This window comes from Oncorhynchus mykiss, chromosome 8 (assembly GCF_013265735.2).
Source record: "Oncorhynchus mykiss isolate Arlee chromosome 8, USDA_OmykA_1.1, whole genome shotgun sequence".
Classification (NCBI taxonomy): Eukaryota; Metazoa; Chordata; class Actinopteri; order Salmoniformes; family Salmonidae; genus Oncorhynchus; species Oncorhynchus mykiss.
The window spans coordinates 44,225,897-44,243,041 of record NC_048572.1 but is presented as its reverse complement, the minus strand read 5'-3'; the positions used below and the strand labels follow the sequence as shown (position 1 = coordinate 44,243,041).

The window sequence follows — 17,145 nt, the reverse complement described above, 5'->3', positions numbered from 1 at the left end:
ATGTGTACTGACCAACTGGCAAGTGTCTTCACTAACATTTTCAACCGGTCCCTGACTGAGTCTGTAATACCAACATGTTTCAAACATACCACCATAGTCCCTGTGCCCCAGAACACTAAGCTAACCTGCCTAAATGAATACCGACCAGTAGCACTCACGTATGTAGCCATGAAGTGCTTTGAAAGGCTGGTCATGGCTCACATCAACATCATTATCCCAGAAACCCTAGACTCACTCCAATTTGCATACCGCCCCAACAGATCCACAGTTGATGCAATCTCTGTTGCACTCAACACTGCCCTTTCCCACCTGGACTAAAGGAACACCTATATGAGAATGCTATTCATTGACTACAGCTCAGTGTTCAACACCATAGTGCTTTCAAAGATCAAATCAAATAATCAAATGTTCTTTGTCACACAGACACGGTTAGCAGATGTTAATGCAAGTGTAGTGAAATGCTTGTATTTCTAGTTCTGACAGTGCAGTAATATCTAACAAGTAATCTAACAATTCCCCCACAACTACCTAATACACAAATCTAAAGGAGTGAATGAGAATATGTACATGTAAGTATATGGATGAGCAATGGCCGAGTGGCATAGGCAAGGTGCAATAGATGGTATAAAATACCGTATATGCATGTGATATGTAAACATTATTAATTTGGCATTATTTAGAGTGCATTGTATAAAGTACTAGTGATCCATTTATTAGAGTGGCCAGTGATTGGGTCTCAATATTGGCAGCAGCCTCTCTGAGTTAGACTGCTAAACAGCAATCACTGATGGTTGCAATCTGATGGCACTGGGATAGAAGCTGTTTTTCACTCTCTCGGTCCCAGCTTTGATGCACCTGTACCCGGCAGTGGCTCGGGTGGTTGATGTCCTTGATAATCTTTTTGGCCTTCCTCTGACATTGGGTGCTGCAGGTGTCCTGGAGGGCAGGTAGTTTGCCCCCCAGTGATGCGTTGTGCAGACTGCACCACCGTCTGGAAAGCCTTAAAGTTGAGGGTGGTGCAGTTGCCGTACCAGGCTATGATACAGCCCGACAGGATGCTCTAAATTGTGCATCTAAAAGTTTGTCAGGGTTTTGGGTGACAAGCCAAATTTCTTCAGCCTCTTGAGGTTGAAGAGGCGCTGTTGAGCCTTCTTCACCACACAGGGTGGGTGGACCATTTCAGTTGGTCTGTGATGTGTATGCCGAGGAACTTAAATCTTTTCAGCTTCTCCACTGCTGTCCCTTCGGCGTTGATAGGGGGGGTGCTCCCTCTGTTGTTTCCTGAAGTCCATGATCATCTCCTTTGTTTTGTTGACGTTGAGTGAGAGGTTGTTTTCCTGACGCCACACTCCGAGTGCCCTCACCTCCTCCCTGTAGGCTGTCTCGTCATTGTTGGTAATCAAGGCCCCTAATGTTGTGTCATCTTGATGATTGAGCAAACTTGATGATTGAGTTGGAGGCGTTCTTTGACACGCAGTTATGGGTGAACAGAGAGTACAGGAGGGGGCTGAGCAATGCACCCCTTTGTCTGGCCCTAATGTTGAGGGCCAGCGAAGTGGAGATGATGTTTCCAGAGCTCTTTCCATCATTATATATGGCGGATCGCGCTTTCAGTTTTGCATGAATGCCGCCATCCATCCACGGTTTCTGGTTAGGGTAGGTTTTAATAGTCACAGTGGGTACAACATCTCCAATGTACTTCTTTATAAACGCACTCACCGAGTCAGCGTATAGGTCGATGTTGTTCTCTGAGGCTGATCGGAACATTTTCCAGTCTACGTGATCAAAGCGTGGCTTCCGATTGGTCGGACCAGCGTTGAATGGTTCTCGTCACTGGTACGTCCTGTTTGAGAAAGATGGCGTTGTGATCGGATTTGCCGAAGGGAGGGCGGAGGAGTGCTTTGTTGGAATCGCGGAAGTTAGAGTAGCAGTGAACAAGGGTATTGCGCATACGTGTAGCGCAATCAATAGGCTGGAAGAATTTAGGTGGACTTGTTCTCAAATTTGCTTTTTTAAAATCCCCAGCTACAATTAATGCAGCCTCAAGATGTATGGTTTCCAGTTCGCATATAGTCCATTGAAGTTCCTTGATGGCCATCTTGGTGTCTGCTTGAGGGGGAATGTACACAGCTGTGACTATAACTGACGAGAATGAATTATCTTGGTAGGTAAAATGGCCGGCACATGATTGTAAGGAATTCTAGATCAGGTGAGAAAAAGGACTTGAGTTCCTGTATGTTGTTATGATTACACCATGAGTCGTTAATCATAAAGCATACACCCCCGCCCTTCCTTTTCCCAGAGAGGTGTTTATCTCTGTTGGCGCGATGCAAGGAGAAGCCCGGTTGCTGAACCGATTCCGACAGTATATTCCAAGAGAGCCATGTTTCAGTGAAACAGAGAATGTTACAATCTCTGATGTCTCTCTGGAAAGCAACCCTTGCTCAAATTTCGTCTACCTTATTGTCAAGAGACTGGACATTGGCTCGGGAGCAGTGTGCGATGTGCACGTCTACAGAGCCTGGCCATCTGCCCCTTCTGCGGCATCGTTGTTTTGGATCGCCTACTGGTATTAGTTCCATTGTCCTGGGTGGTGGTCCGAACAGAGGATCCGCTTCGGGAAAGTCGTATTCCTGGTCGTAATGTTGGTAAGTTGACGTGCTCTTATATCCAATAGTTCTTCTTATGTAATAAGACTTCAGATTTCCTGGGGTAACAATGTAAGAAATAATACATAAAAAAACGAAATGCTGCATAGTTTCCTAAGAACTCGAAGCGAGGCGACCATCTCTGTCAGCGCCATGCTTAGCTCATCACTAAGCTAAGGACCCTGGGACTAAACACCTCCCTCTGCAACTGGATCCTGGACTTCCTGACAGGTCTCCCCCAGGTGGTAAGGGTAGGTAACAACACATCCGCCCACGCTGATCCTCAACCCTGGGGCCCCTCAGGGGTGCGTTCTCAGTCCCCTTGAGTACTCCCGGTTAACTCTTGACTGCATGGCCAGGCATGACTCCAACACCATCATCAAGTTTGCCTATGACACAGTGGTAGGCCTGATCCCCAACATCGAGACAGCCTATAGGGAGGAGGTCAGAGACCTGGCCGTGTGGAGCCAGCCAGGAAAGCAACCTCTCCCTCAACGTGATCAAGACAAAGGACATGATTGTGGACTACAGGAAAAGGAGGACCGAGCACGCCCCCATTCTCATCGACGAGCTGCAGTGGAGCAGGTTGAGAACTTCAAGTTCTTTGGCGTCCCTGTGTGTCTCCAATGTGTGTGTGTGTGTGTGGCTCCCGCATTGTCAGGTTAGCTCAGTCTATATTCCCCGCTGTTCTGTTAAGCCTCTCTCTTGTTCAACTGACTGCTGTACGAGATGGCTATTCGCAGGTGGAAAAAAGCCCCTAGGGCAGAGGAAACGTTCACACAGAGAAGACTTTACACACACACATACTGTACGTGCGCTCAGACATGTTACATATGCACATTCCCCTATATTTTTCCCATGACGCATATGTCACACACTCCTCCTTTTCCCATGGGGCATGATCGACCGGGAGCTAGGAGGGTGGCTTATTGCAAAGTCTATCTCCTCTCCCGCTTTTCTGCTGCTTTCCCGTGCAGCTGGAAGATAGGGAAATGTTTTAACATATTTCTATCTTCCAGCTGCATGGTGTTAGAAATATGTTAAAACACTCCCTAACACCATGCAGCTGGAAGATAGGGAAATGTTTTAACACATTTCTAACACCATGCAGCTGGAAGATAGGGGAATGTTTAACATATTTCTAACACCATGCAGCTGCAGATGGGTCCTTGGCAACTGGGATCAGCACATGTAACACAAACTCGACTGTCTGATTATGAGTCTGAGGTGGGGGGTGGGGGTCAGGGGTGTTAGGGTGGGGGACTCATTATGTTTTCTTTCTCACTTCCTCACTTCAACATGTACTGTACACACAAGGAATACAGATACTCCTACTGGAGCATGTGCACTGCACACACACCTTTTCTCTATACACATGATGCTGGGACACTAGTTACCACACACACACACGCGCGCGCGCACAGGGAGGTAAAAAAAAAAACAGCCCTGGATTTTGATGCAGACAGGACCACCAAAACCGGCACGCGGATACTCCACCGCCCCCACCCCGCCGACGCACGCACCTACACACCAGCACCTAATACCACCACCTAGCTGCATAAAAGCTAATGTACAAAAATCAGTACTATTTTCAGAGTGCTAAAAAAGCATACACACAAACTCTTTACACTGTTATAAGAGTTCTACAGAACACATACTGAATGGTCATGATTGAACAATATTCCATCTGAAGCCTAAAACAAAACAGAGAAGGTTTAATAGCTAGAATGCTCACTGAGACGGAACACTGTCTGGCTGTTCTCAGGGAGGGCTGGCTGGCTTTAAAGAGGCAGTGTGGTTAAAAACATGTTTTCCAGTTTTTCGGACGATGTTTCCACACTATGAGGTCGAAATAACACTCTGAAATCGTGAAAATTATGACAGTCATTTTTGTGTAAAAACACGTGGAATTTCAGCCTGTTCGGGTGGGATGTAATTTTGGCCCACCCGCATAACGTCACCCGGCGATCTGATAATAATACACTTTAATAAAATTCATTGTTTATTTACATATTCCCTTCTAGTTTTAGTGCTGGTCCCGCCCAAAAGCAAGAGAGATTGTGCAGCATGGCTGCCTTTGCACTGTATTCCCTCCAAACAATTACTTCGTCTGATTTGGCTTTGATTTATTTTTCATAATCTAACTGTCAGAGAAGTTGAGTCAAACCTCCTGCACAGCACACTTTGGCATCAGACTACATTGCAAATCAGACTAGGTACACGTGGATTTCGCAGCAGTTCCATCAAGCGTCGCATTGATTTTAAATGGGGCAGCAGCATCAACCATTCATGAAGTAAGTGTCTAGATATTTCTTTTTTTATCTCATAAGTAAATGACATGCTATTCATGAGTGGCATCATTCATCACAATATTGTTTTGAATGTTGTCTTGAGGACTGATGCCCAAATGAACGTTCTAGTAGCTACTCAATGGCATTCTGAGCCGCCATGTGCTGATGAAGATTTTGTCTAAAGTGCATTATAGTGACTTGAAAAAATATGACATTTCTAAAAGTCCCAAATCATTAGTAGGAAAACCTCTTTTCATCAATGTGATGGAGTATAAATTTAGCTTGTCACAAGATACTCACCCTACCGTTACACTTGTTTACACTGAGCTGCACTGGAGTCGGAACGCAATTATGGTTACGTTAAGACACCGTGGAGCCGGTGTGAAAATGGGTCGTAAAACGTTCCTTTGCAGCGATGGGAAATGCCACTGTACTCCGAATTGTACCTTTATCCATACTGCTCCATCCATACTGCTGTGGCTACTGCTAGCTAACATTGGGACGAAATGGGCAGTTTTCTATGAAAACTAGCTGTATTTCAAACTTCTCGATGGAGCAGTGTCGATAAAGGTCGAAGTTGGAGTACAGTTGCCTATCCCATGCCTGCATTGAGGTATGCTTTCCAACCCATATCTTGCACCGACTCCATGGTGTCTTTATGTAACCATGATTGCGTTCTAACCCCAGTGCAGCTCGGTGTAAACCAGCGTAACGGTAGGCTCGGTATCTTCTGGCAAAACTTTAGCTAGCTGCTTAGGATTTAAGGACAGGACTGGATTTTAGCTAGCGAACATTGGCATTGCTAGCTAGATATTTTTTATGAACTTTTCTAGCTATGGCAATTGCCGTCTCTCTAAAAGTACATTTGGTTACATGATAATGATGGCAAAGTTATTTCCTACTAATTAATTACCTACATTAGCTATGTCATCATATTTCCAGGACACTATAGTGTCACTTCAGATAATGTTAGCTAGATTGATAGCTACCAGTCTGTGAGCTAACTAATGGTAGCTAGCCTGTTGACTGTTGACTGTTGTTCAAGCTGCAGTCAGTCAGTCACCCAACGGACCAAGGTAGCCTAGATAGTCTTGTCATTTTTTTATGTTTGTGTTTTCTTTGACAGTATGTCATTAGGTATTGGAGCTAAAACTAACTTGCTTGCAATTGGATTTGTAGCTACTAGCCTGCCAGCCAGAAGAGAGAGGGAAGCTATTATGATTATTAGCGAGCACAATCTCTCATTAGGGTGAATGTTTATCTGTGATATGATTCCTAAAAAATAGTTGAATGAATATATAACCCTTATGATAGATCATAGGGCTTATGGAACCTCAGGCTGTAGGTATAGCTGGTCAGACTTTTCTACAGGCATACAGTACCAGTCAAAAGATTGGACACCTACTCATTCAAAGGTTTTTCTTTATTTTTACTATTTTCAAACTTTTGACTGGTACTGTACATGAGTATATTATTTCAGTTATGGACTATCAGATATTAAATGGTTAAGTTTTCGCACATTTTGTACAAACCTTCAGGATTGTACAATTTGACTTTTGTCACCTTGCCAACAGGTTGATAACTACACAATTCCCTTCCATTCATCCCCGAGGAAGGCCTGCAGGATGAGGACGGCCATGAGATCATGGACATCTTGAATGAAAATGCCTTTGATGGGGAGCTACTTGGTGAAGACTAGAGAGCTCCAGAGTTCCTCTGTGGAGATGGGAGAACCTTCCAGAAGGACAACCATGTCTGGTTGTCTCCCATCTCCACAGAGGAACTCTAGATTTCTGTCAGTGACCATCGGGTTCTTGGTCACCTACCTGACTAATGCCCTTCTCCCCAGATTGCTCAGTTTGGCCGGGTGGACAGCTCTAGGAAGAGTCTTGGTGGTTCCAAACTTCTTCCCATTTAAGAATGATGGAAGCCACTGTGTTCTTGGGGACCTTCAATGCAACAGACCTTTTTTGGTACCCTTCCGCAAATCTGTACCTCGACACAATCCTGTCTCAGAGCTCTACGGACAATTCCTTTTTGCTCTGACATGTACTGTCAACTGTGGGACCTTATCTAGACAGGTGTGTGATTTTCCAAATCATGTACAATCAATTGAATTGACCACAGGTGGATTACTATCAAGTTGTAGAAACATCTCAAGGATGATCAATGGAAACAGGATGCACCTGAGCTCAATTTTGAGTCTCAGAGCAAAGGGTCTGAATGTAAATAAGATATTTCTGTTTTTTATTTTTAATACATTTGCAAAAATGTCTACAAACCTGTTTTTTCTTTGTCATTTTGGGTTATTGTGTGTAAATTGCTGTAACAAAATGTGGAAAAAGTCAAAGGGTCTGAATACTTTCCAAAGGAACTGTGGAGCACTTTGGTAGTTTACAATAAAGAGAACTGAATTGCAGTATATTTGTTTATTATGTTATGTAAATAACAGTAGATATTTCATAAAGAAGGACAACAACCTGACATTGCTGTCTGGTTTCTTTATAGAATTTAGAATATTTTTTATAAATTATAATCTCCAGTATCATCACAGTCTATTTCACAAAATGATGAAATAGACTTTTGGATTATACTGAAGAGTATACCATGGGCCATTGTGTCTGAGGCCTTACACAGCAAGTAATACCATGTATACTTAGTATTACTTACTGTGTTTGGCCTCAGATGCAGAGGCCTATAGTCTGCCCTGTATATAATCATGGTATTCTGCAATGAAGAGACAGCTCATTCATTCGACAATAAATGTGAATCTGACCATCACACCTGGTGAGACAAAACAGCGACTCGTCAATGAAGAGCACTTTTTGCCAGTCCTGTCTGGTCCAGCGACAGTGGGTTTGTGCCTATAGGCGATGTGGTTGCCGGTGGCCTACAAGCCCTCAGTCCAGCCTTTCTCAGCCTATTGCGGACAGTCTGAGCACTGATGGAGGGATGGTGTGTTCCTGGTGTACCTTGGGCAGTTGTTGCCATCCTGTACCTGTCCACAGTTGTGATGTTCGGATGTACCGCTCCTGTGCAGGTGTTACACGTGGTTTGCCACTGCGAGGACGATCAGCTGTCCGTCCTGTCTCCGGAATCTCACAGTACGGACATTGCCGTTTATTGCCCTGGCCACATCTGCAGTCTTCATGCCTCCTTGCAGCATGCCTAAGGCACGTTCACGCAGATGAGCAGGGACCCTGGGCATCTTTCTTTTGGTGTTTTTCAGTCAGTAGAAAGGCCTCTTTAGTGTCCTAAATTTTCTTAACTGTGACCTTAATTGCCTACCTTGCCTAAGCTGTTAGTGCCTTAACGACCGTTCCACAGGTGCATGTTCATTAATTGTTTATGGTTGATTGAACAAGCATGGGAAACAGTGTTTAAACCCTTTACAATGAAAATCTGTGTTATTTGGATTTTAATGAATTATCTTTGAAAGACAGGGTTCTGAAAAGGAGACGTTTCTTTTTTTATGTTTATCTATATACTTTATTCTAGTCAAGGCTCATCCTATATAATTACTGCTGAACACACCTTTTCTATTCATATACTGTCCATAATGTCTATACACACCATATTCTGCCCTTGAGTTGCTTTCCCATGCAAAACTAGACAGATAGCTAACAACTAAGTCTTCAATAAAACTCCCAAGGCGTAACTTTTCTTGAATGAATATATTGAAAACGTTTGTTGTGAAACTGCAAAATACAGAAAAGAATATACTCTAGTATTTAATTCACACCGACATACTGTAGCTGTACATTATTGTTAGTGTAATTTAATTATTCCAATGTTCTTTCATCAATTGAAAACCCTTAATCTATTTTATGAGAATTTCTAAGATTCTTGTTTGCATAAAATAGACGCAGACAAGTCTTTCAATAATAGGTAACATAATTTATTCTCGGAGCGCGCTGACACTTAACCACGAACAACAGTTTATATACAGATCATGACGTCATTTCATTGCTTTAACAGAATCCCCTCCTCTCGACTGGGACAAAGTGAGGTGAAAAGTTCATTCTAACTTACTAACACACTCCCAGATAACTTTTGACCCCTCAACATTATCAATCACCACTGAGCTGACAGTTCTAATTAACAGAAAACTTAGGAATGCACTCACTGTCTTATCTAAAAACCCCAGAGCTAAGTTTCTGTAGGGCCAACCATACGACCTTATTTGTTTACACAGTCCCCAACCCATTAGTTTCTTCCTAGTTGGAATGGTGTTCATTAACTTTAATTACTCCTTGTCCGTGTCACACAATCCCTTCTTATGAACTCATATTGTTAATCAGATATAATAAAACAGAGTATACGTTTACTGAGTTACAATTATATTTAAAATGGGGATATTGTTTACTCATTTATTCATAATAATCCCAACAATTATTAATTTGAAGTTGCATAAATACAAAGCACGCGCTAAGGTACCATGCATCTGGCATGATGCCAAACCATATAGCTAATTGTTATTCAAATGGTAATTGGCTAACTCCTTTCATTACTCTAATAATGTACAACCATCTATGTAGAATAACAAAGCATATTACACTAGAAACAGTAACAAAACTACAGTATTGTATATTGTACAATTCGTTTGCATGACGCACGAGCAAAGTAATAGTTAACCACAAACATGAAAGGCATTGCAATTTGTGTGAGTAAATGCAACCAACCAACATTGATATGTAAGCAACTCTATCAATAACAAAATGATCATCATTAGCTAAATGCTTGAATCGAACTTACAAACAAATATTTTCCAAGGCTGAAGCGTGACAGGAAATAACTATTCCTGTTAGAACAATTCTCTACTTCCTGTTTGCGTACAGTCTAAGTACCAGAAAGCTCCACTAGGGGGCAAATAACACCATTGAACACAATGAAAATACATCTTAACCATTGTAATAAAATAATCTGTTACCTTCTAACAGGATGGCAGCACACACCATCATATACACTGAGTGTACAAAACATTTTCCCTTTCCATGACATAGCTTTCACCTGGTCAGTCTATGACCCCTTATTTATGTCACCTGTTAAATCCACTTCAATCTGTGTAGATGAAGGGGAAGAGAAGTTAAAGAAGGCTTTTAAGTCTTGAGACATTTGAGACATAGATTGTGTGTGTGCCATTGAGGGTGAATGGGCAAGACTATAGATTTAAGTGCCTTTAAACAGGGTATGGTAATATGTGCCAGGCGCACCGCTTTGAGTGTGTCAAGAACTAGAATGCTGCTGGGTTTTTCATGCTCAACAGTTTCCCCTGTATATCAAGAACGGTTCACCATTCCAAGGACATCCAGCCAACTTGACACAACTGTGGGAAGTATTGGAGTCAACATGGGCCAGCATCCCTGTGGAACACTTTCTATATCTTGTAGAGTCTATGCCCCGACGAATTGAGGCTGTTCTGAGGGCAAAAGGGGGCGCAACTCAAGTTGTTTCCCCAAATGCATATATTTATATTCCGTTCTGACATTTGTCATTCTAATATTTCTCTATTTATTTTTATTTGGGGTATTTTCATGTATTGTTCTGTATTGCTGTACTGTTGGAGCTAGGAACATAAGCATTTCGCTACACCCGCAATAGTCTGCAAAATATGTGTATGTGACCAATATAATTTGATTTTGAGGACACAAGCTCAAGTGCATAGTAAAAATATGATGAAAATATTTATCATATGATGTAGATCCCATTGAACAAAAGTTGAGGAATAGAGCTTAAAATGACTGATAAATGGGTTAGCTGACAATGTCACGGAAACAATGTGTACACTTCAATGGGGCAAAAGGCAGTGTGTTGTTGTTATTCTGGATGGCCAGATGGCTGCTTCTTGTCATAGTTGCTATGTGGCGAATCGTAGGTGGCTCATTTCAGCTAGTTGTGTCTTGTTCTTGATGTCTTGTTTTCAAATCACATTCACATGCTTAGCAGATGTTAATTTAAATGCTTGTGCTTCTAGTTCTGACTATGCAGTAATATCTAACAAGTAATCTAACAAATTCACAACTACCTTACACACACAAATGTAAAGGGATGAATAGAATATGTACATAAAAATATATGGATGAGCGATGGCGATGGCAAGATGCAGTAGATGGTATAGAATACAGTATATACATATGAGATGAGTAATGTAGGATATGTAAACATTATTAAATTGTCGTTATTTAAAGTGACTAGAGATACCTTTATTAAGTCCATTTATTTAAGGGACCAGAGATTTGAGTCTGTATGTTGGCAGCAGCCTCTGAATGTTAGTGATGGCTGCTGCACCATCTGATGACCTTGAGATAGAAGCTGTTTTTCAGTCTCTCAGTCCCAGCTTTGATGCACCTGTACTGACCTCGCCTTCTGGATTATAGCGGGGTGAACAGGCAGTGGCTCAGGTGGTTGTTGTCCTTGATGATCTTTATGGCCTTCCTGTGACATTGGGTGGTGTAGGTAGGTGTCCTGGAGGGCAGGTGGTTTGCCCCCGGTGATGCGTTGTGCAGACCCTCTGCTGTTTCCTGAAGTCCATGATCATCATCTTTGTTTTGTTGACATTGAGTGCGAGGTTATTTTCCTGACACCACACTCCGTGGGCCCTCACCTCCTCCCTGTAGGCCGCCTCATCGTTGTTGATAATCAGGCCTACCACTGTAGTGTCGTCTGCAAACTTGATGATTGAGTTGGAAGCGTGCATGGTCATGGGTGAACAGGGAGTACTTCTAAGGACCTGAAGCGAGGTGACCATCTCTGTCGGCGCCATGTTTTGACTGATGGCACATTTATGCTAATATGGTTAGCTAGCTAATTACCAACAACTGTAACGTTGGCTCCCCATTGCCTACCGCTTTGGCTGCACAGACTTTGCTTGTGCTCACAATTCCAGCTGCGGCATCCCCCTCTACATGGGCTATCTGCACATTGACGTTAGCATTGGCACTGGCACTAGTAGCATCACTACATAATAAGTTGGTTAATTTCCTACATGGCTGCATCTGACCCAAGGGACTTTACTTTTTTGTCCCTTAACTTTTCAGCCCCACCTTTACGTGTTTTGCTGTGTTGCTTATCAATGTTGATTTGGGATTTTGCGTAAGTTGACTTCTATTGATAGCTACATCAACGTCTCGTGGCTATGTCACTGTCAGTGTGTGTGTGTGTGAGAGAAGGGGGCTGGGCTAGTACTGCAGCCGCTGCACAGAGGGAGGAATGGACCAATGGGCCAGGTCCGGTGGAAGAGATGAACCAGTGGGCCGGCCCGTGTCGCTCAACTTCTCAGCCCCCACTATAATTGGACCATTGGGCCCGCCCAGATGCACATTTTCCTGGTGCTCCATATTCCCATTCCGCTACTGCACACACACACACACCAGTGTCCTCCCTTTCGTCACCTCATCATGTAGACCAGACAGAAGGGTCACAGTGCAGTGATATTTTGCTCAATCTGAAATCCGCTCGGATCATGCCACTCGCATGCTCTGTAATTGAAAGAGAAAGGTGAGCTCAAAGTTTAAGTCGGTTTATTGTGAATGATGGCAAACTCGCCAGTCAGTCGGTGGTGGCGATGCAATAAACACCAGCCACCTGTCAATTACGTGTGATTGATGGAGTGTGGTAATATGCTGGAGTGTACTCTCGAACACCCTTCAACCATGAAATATACATATACCAAGACATTTATCGAGAAATTTATGGAAAATTGAAATGTATATCATGATATAGATGTATGGAATGTATACTTTATCATAAATTGTACAATGCCTTACGAAAGTATTCGGCCCCCTTGAACTTTGCAACCTTTTGCCACATTTCAGGCTTCAAACATAAAGATTAAAAACTGTATTTTTTTGTGAAGAATCAACAACAAGTGGGACACAATCATGAAGTGGAACGACATTTATTGGATATTTCAAACTTTTTAAACAAATCAAAAACTGAAAAATTGGGCGTGCAAAATTATTCAGCCCCCTTAAGTTAATACTTTGTAGCGCCACCTTTTGCTGCGATTACAGCTGTAAGTTGCTTGGGGTATGTCTCTCTCAGTTTTGCACATCGAGAGACTGACATTTATTTTTGAACCATTCCATTGTAGATTTTGCTTTATGTTTTGGATCATTGTCTTGTTGGAAGACAAATCTCCATCCCAGTCTCAGGTCTTTTGCAGACTCCATCAGGTTTTCTTCCAGAATGGTCCTGTATTTGGCTCCATCCATCTTCCCATCAATTTTAACCATCTTCCCTGTCCCTGCTGAAGAAAAGCAGGCCCAAACCATGATGCTGCCACCACCATGTTTGACAGTGGGGATGTGTGTTCAGGGTGATGAGCTGTGTTGCTTTTACGCCAAACATAACGTTTTGCATTGTTGGCAAAAAGTTACATTTTGGTTTCATCTGACCAGAGCACCTTCTTCCACATGTTTGGTGTGTCTCCCAGGTGGCTTGTGCTGCACTGAAAGTAAAGGGGCTGAATAATTTGCATGCCCAATTTTTCAGTTTTTGATTGTTAAAAAAGTTTGAAATATCCAATAAATGTCGTTCCACTTCATGATTGTGTCCCACTTGTTGTTGATTCTTCACAAAAAAATACAGTTTTATATCTTTATGTTTGAAGCCTGAAATGTGGCAAAAGGTTGCAAAGTTCAAGGGGGCCGAATACTTTCGCAAGGCACTGTACATGGTATGATATTAACACATGATATATATAGACTGTGATCAAGACTGACATTTCCCCCTGACACCTTTGATGTACCTCAGGTGACCTCTGGTTTCAAGTCCAAGACCATGGTGGCAGCGCTGCCCGCACCCTTCCTGGACCCACTTTTCTCCATTTCACTCATGGAGGACTGCGAGCTTCGCCAGTTGGTCCTTGAGATCCTGCTCAACATCATCGATCGCCACGACAACCGTGCCAAGCTGCGGGGCATCAGGTAACAGCTGTTGTCAAAATGCCCACTGCCGTTGTCGGGTGTTCCGCAGGGGTGCATACACCCCCCCGATAGCGTTTAGTTGTTGGGTTTGAGGTTGTACGTTATCTTACGTTTTGTGAGCTATTTGGGGCTATTTGGGGCTCTGGGTAAGAGCATCTGCTAAATTACCAAAATGTAATGCACAGTGCCTGTTGAAATTCTACACAACCCTTGCACAGTCTTCACATTATGCTGCCTTAAAATTTAATCTAAATATATCGTTTTTTTTCCTACAGATCTACACAACCTACTCTTTCAAAGTAAAAAAAAATGTATACAATGAAGATGTATTGATTGCGTATGTCTTAAGACCCCAGACTTAAAACTTGGTGGAAACACCTTTGGCAGCCATTACAGCTGTGAATAATTTTGAATAAGATTCTACCAACCAGGGCCTCCCGGGTGGCGCAGTGGTTAAGGGCGCTGTACTGCAGCGCCAGCTGTGCCATCAGAGTCCCTGGGCCCAGGCTCTGTCGTAACCGGCCGCGACCGGGAAGTCCGGCCTAGCGTCGCCCGGGTTAGGGAGGGCTTGGTCGGTAGGGGTGTCCTTGTCTCATTGCGCACCAGCGACTCCTGTGGGCGCAGTGTGCGCTAACCAAGGTGGCCAGGTGTTTCCTCCGGCGCATTGGTGCGGCTGGCTTCCGGGTTGGATGAGAAGTGTTAAGAAGCAGTGCGGCTTGGTTGGGTTGTGTATCGGAGGACGCATGACTTTAAACCTTCGTCTCTCCCGAGCCCGTACGGGAGTTGTAGCGATGAGACAAGATAGTAGCTACTACAACAATTGGATACCACGAAATTGGGGAGAAAAAGGGGTAAAATTCAAACAAAAAAATATATATAAAATAAAGATTCTTGCACAAATCATAAAGCAACATAGATCAATTGTTTTTGGTCAAAATTGCTCAAAAATTGCTCAAAAAAAGTAGTAGTGTAGTGTAGTGGGTAAAAGTAGTGGGTGATGTTGGCTTTCGCAGCCTGGTCGAGCACCAGCACACTACCAAGTGCCGTATTTTTCAGATGTTGCCCAGCCGGAGTTAAACAGTAATAGTGTCACTGCTATTAGCTTCAATGGAATGCTGTTTGGGTCTTTGCGTGTCAAAAAAGATACAGTAGCACTGTCAAAGCTGTACAATAAGTACAAATACGGGCTACAAACGATGTGTTTACAGTACCACTTTGGTAATAAAGCATCGTTTGTTCGACCGCAACTTCTGAGGTACCTAGCTAGCACCAATATAATCAGCCTGAAAACAATGACCAGTATAAACTGCAGTCATTTTCATTATTATTAGCAATGATTTAGAAATCCTTGTGAGTAAAATATTAGCTAGGTTGCCACTTGTTGTTCACCTATTGAAATTGAATGAAAATAAATAGCTAGCCAGCTACTTAACCCTGTTGCCGAAAGCTAACGTTATAAGCAGCCAGTAGCGTCATCTGGCTAGTGAGACTCGACCGGACCGGGTTATGTGTTGTGAAGCGAGCCACAATAAGGATTAGGCACAATAGTGGAATTTGTGGTTTGCCTTCAAAGAAAGTATGTAATTGACAGTGATGCAAATGAATACAAATAGTAGAATTATGCAATACTTTTTATTTTGAAGGCTAACCGCAAAGTCCACTATTGTGACTGATCCTTATTGTGGCTAGCTTCACATAGATGGGTCCGTCCACCATTAATCAAAGAAAAACTGTCTTATAAATCAGGGTTATTTTAGATGATGACACCTAGCTATATAGGTAGCTAGCTAACTATAGCTACTGAATCAGACTGTCGTCTTGATATGTTTTGGGGGAAGAAAACACATCCATTTGCATCCATGAGCTAGCTAGCATTTATGACCAGCACTGTAGGTGCGCGAGACAACTTTACCAGCATCGTACGTAGCATATGTATCGATGAATCGTTGTGACATGAAATACAAGTGATAGTGTAATCCATGTGTAATAACTACGTTAAAAAAAAGTATGAACGCATGAAATTATTATGTGACGTGCAGTCATATTCAGGTCCTGATTGGTCAACAAGCTCATTTGACAGGTCAAATAGTGCCATCTACTGGTCATTGTTTTATTTTTGACACGCAAAGACCCAAGCGGCGTTCCATAGAAATCCTGGTTGAGAATGAAACGACATGAACAACTAAACAGCACAGCAAGTAAGTGACAGAAATAGGTTTTGATTATGTTTTACTGGTAATGGGGACATACGTAAATGCCAACAAAATAACTTTTTGGTCAGTGTGTGTGTGTGTGTGTGTGTGTGTGTGTGTGTGTGTGTGTGTAACATTTATTTAACTTGGCAAGTCAGTTAAGAACAAATAATTTTTTACAATGATGGCCTACCCTGGCCAAATCCGGACGACGCTGGGCCAATTGTGCTATGGGACTCCCAATCATAGCCGGATGTGAAAGAGCCTAGATTCGAACCAGTAGTGATGCCCTCTTGCACTGAGATGCCGAGCCTTAGACCGCTGCATCCATGTGTGTGTGTTAACTATTTAGCTGTACTAGAATGTTTAAAAGGCTGCTAAAATTTAAAATATTGGTTATCGGTATCGTTTTTTTTTTACAAGAAAAATATCAGATATCGGTATTGGCCAAAAATGTCATATCAGTGCATCACTAATTATTTTCTTTCACCTTGAAAGTGTGGATTTGGTTGTGAAAATCGGTAGGGGAAAAATCCAGTCCTTTTTAATACTGTGCAAGGGGTGTGACTTTCACGACTATATATATCTTTCATGTTTGAATCTTTCTCTAATTTGTTAGGATCATTCCTAATGTGGCGGCCTTGAAGATAAAGAGGGAGAAGATATCAAAACAAGACGTTGGGTTCATGAAAAAGGTGAATTAAAAAGTTGTACTTAAAAAATTATACACTTCCAGTATTGCACATTATACTACCTGTTTGTGATGCATTATGATTGCGTAGTGAAGTTCTGCATTTATAATGCTTAGTAGAATGAGTCGTTAGCTTGGGTGATAAAAATCCCTATCTTTTCATTCATAGACAGTGTTAAAGGGTAAAGCAGCACATAAGTAGCTCTGATGCAATAATTGATTTTCACAGACAGTGTTACCATCCGTTTGTCTTCGAATAAATAACAAGCTGGGGCCATTTGCAATGCACCATTACAGCTCCCCATAGAAAACCACTATGGATCACAAATGGTTCTGCCACAGCTCTTTACTGCAACAAGCTCTCTGTCTCACTGCAGCACAATTCGACTTTATTCT

General features: G+C 42.5%; 1 protein-coding gene across 3 annotated transcripts in view; it reads left to right on the top strand.

The window, feature by feature from the left end:
• Positions 1–17,145, top strand: part of efr3a (EFR3 homolog A (S. cerevisiae)) — a 251,567-nt gene that overhangs the window by 193,518 nt on the left and 40,904 nt on the right. For all 3 annotated transcript variants that reach the window (XM_021612602.2, XM_021612601.2, XM_021612600.2), the window contains 2 exons: positions 13,694–13,866; positions 16,678–16,753. In XM_021612602.2, the coding sequence (XP_021468277.1) occupies positions 13,694–13,866; positions 16,678–16,753 (249 nt within the window). The remainder of the gene's footprint in view (positions 1–13,693; positions 13,867–16,677; positions 16,754–17,145) is intronic.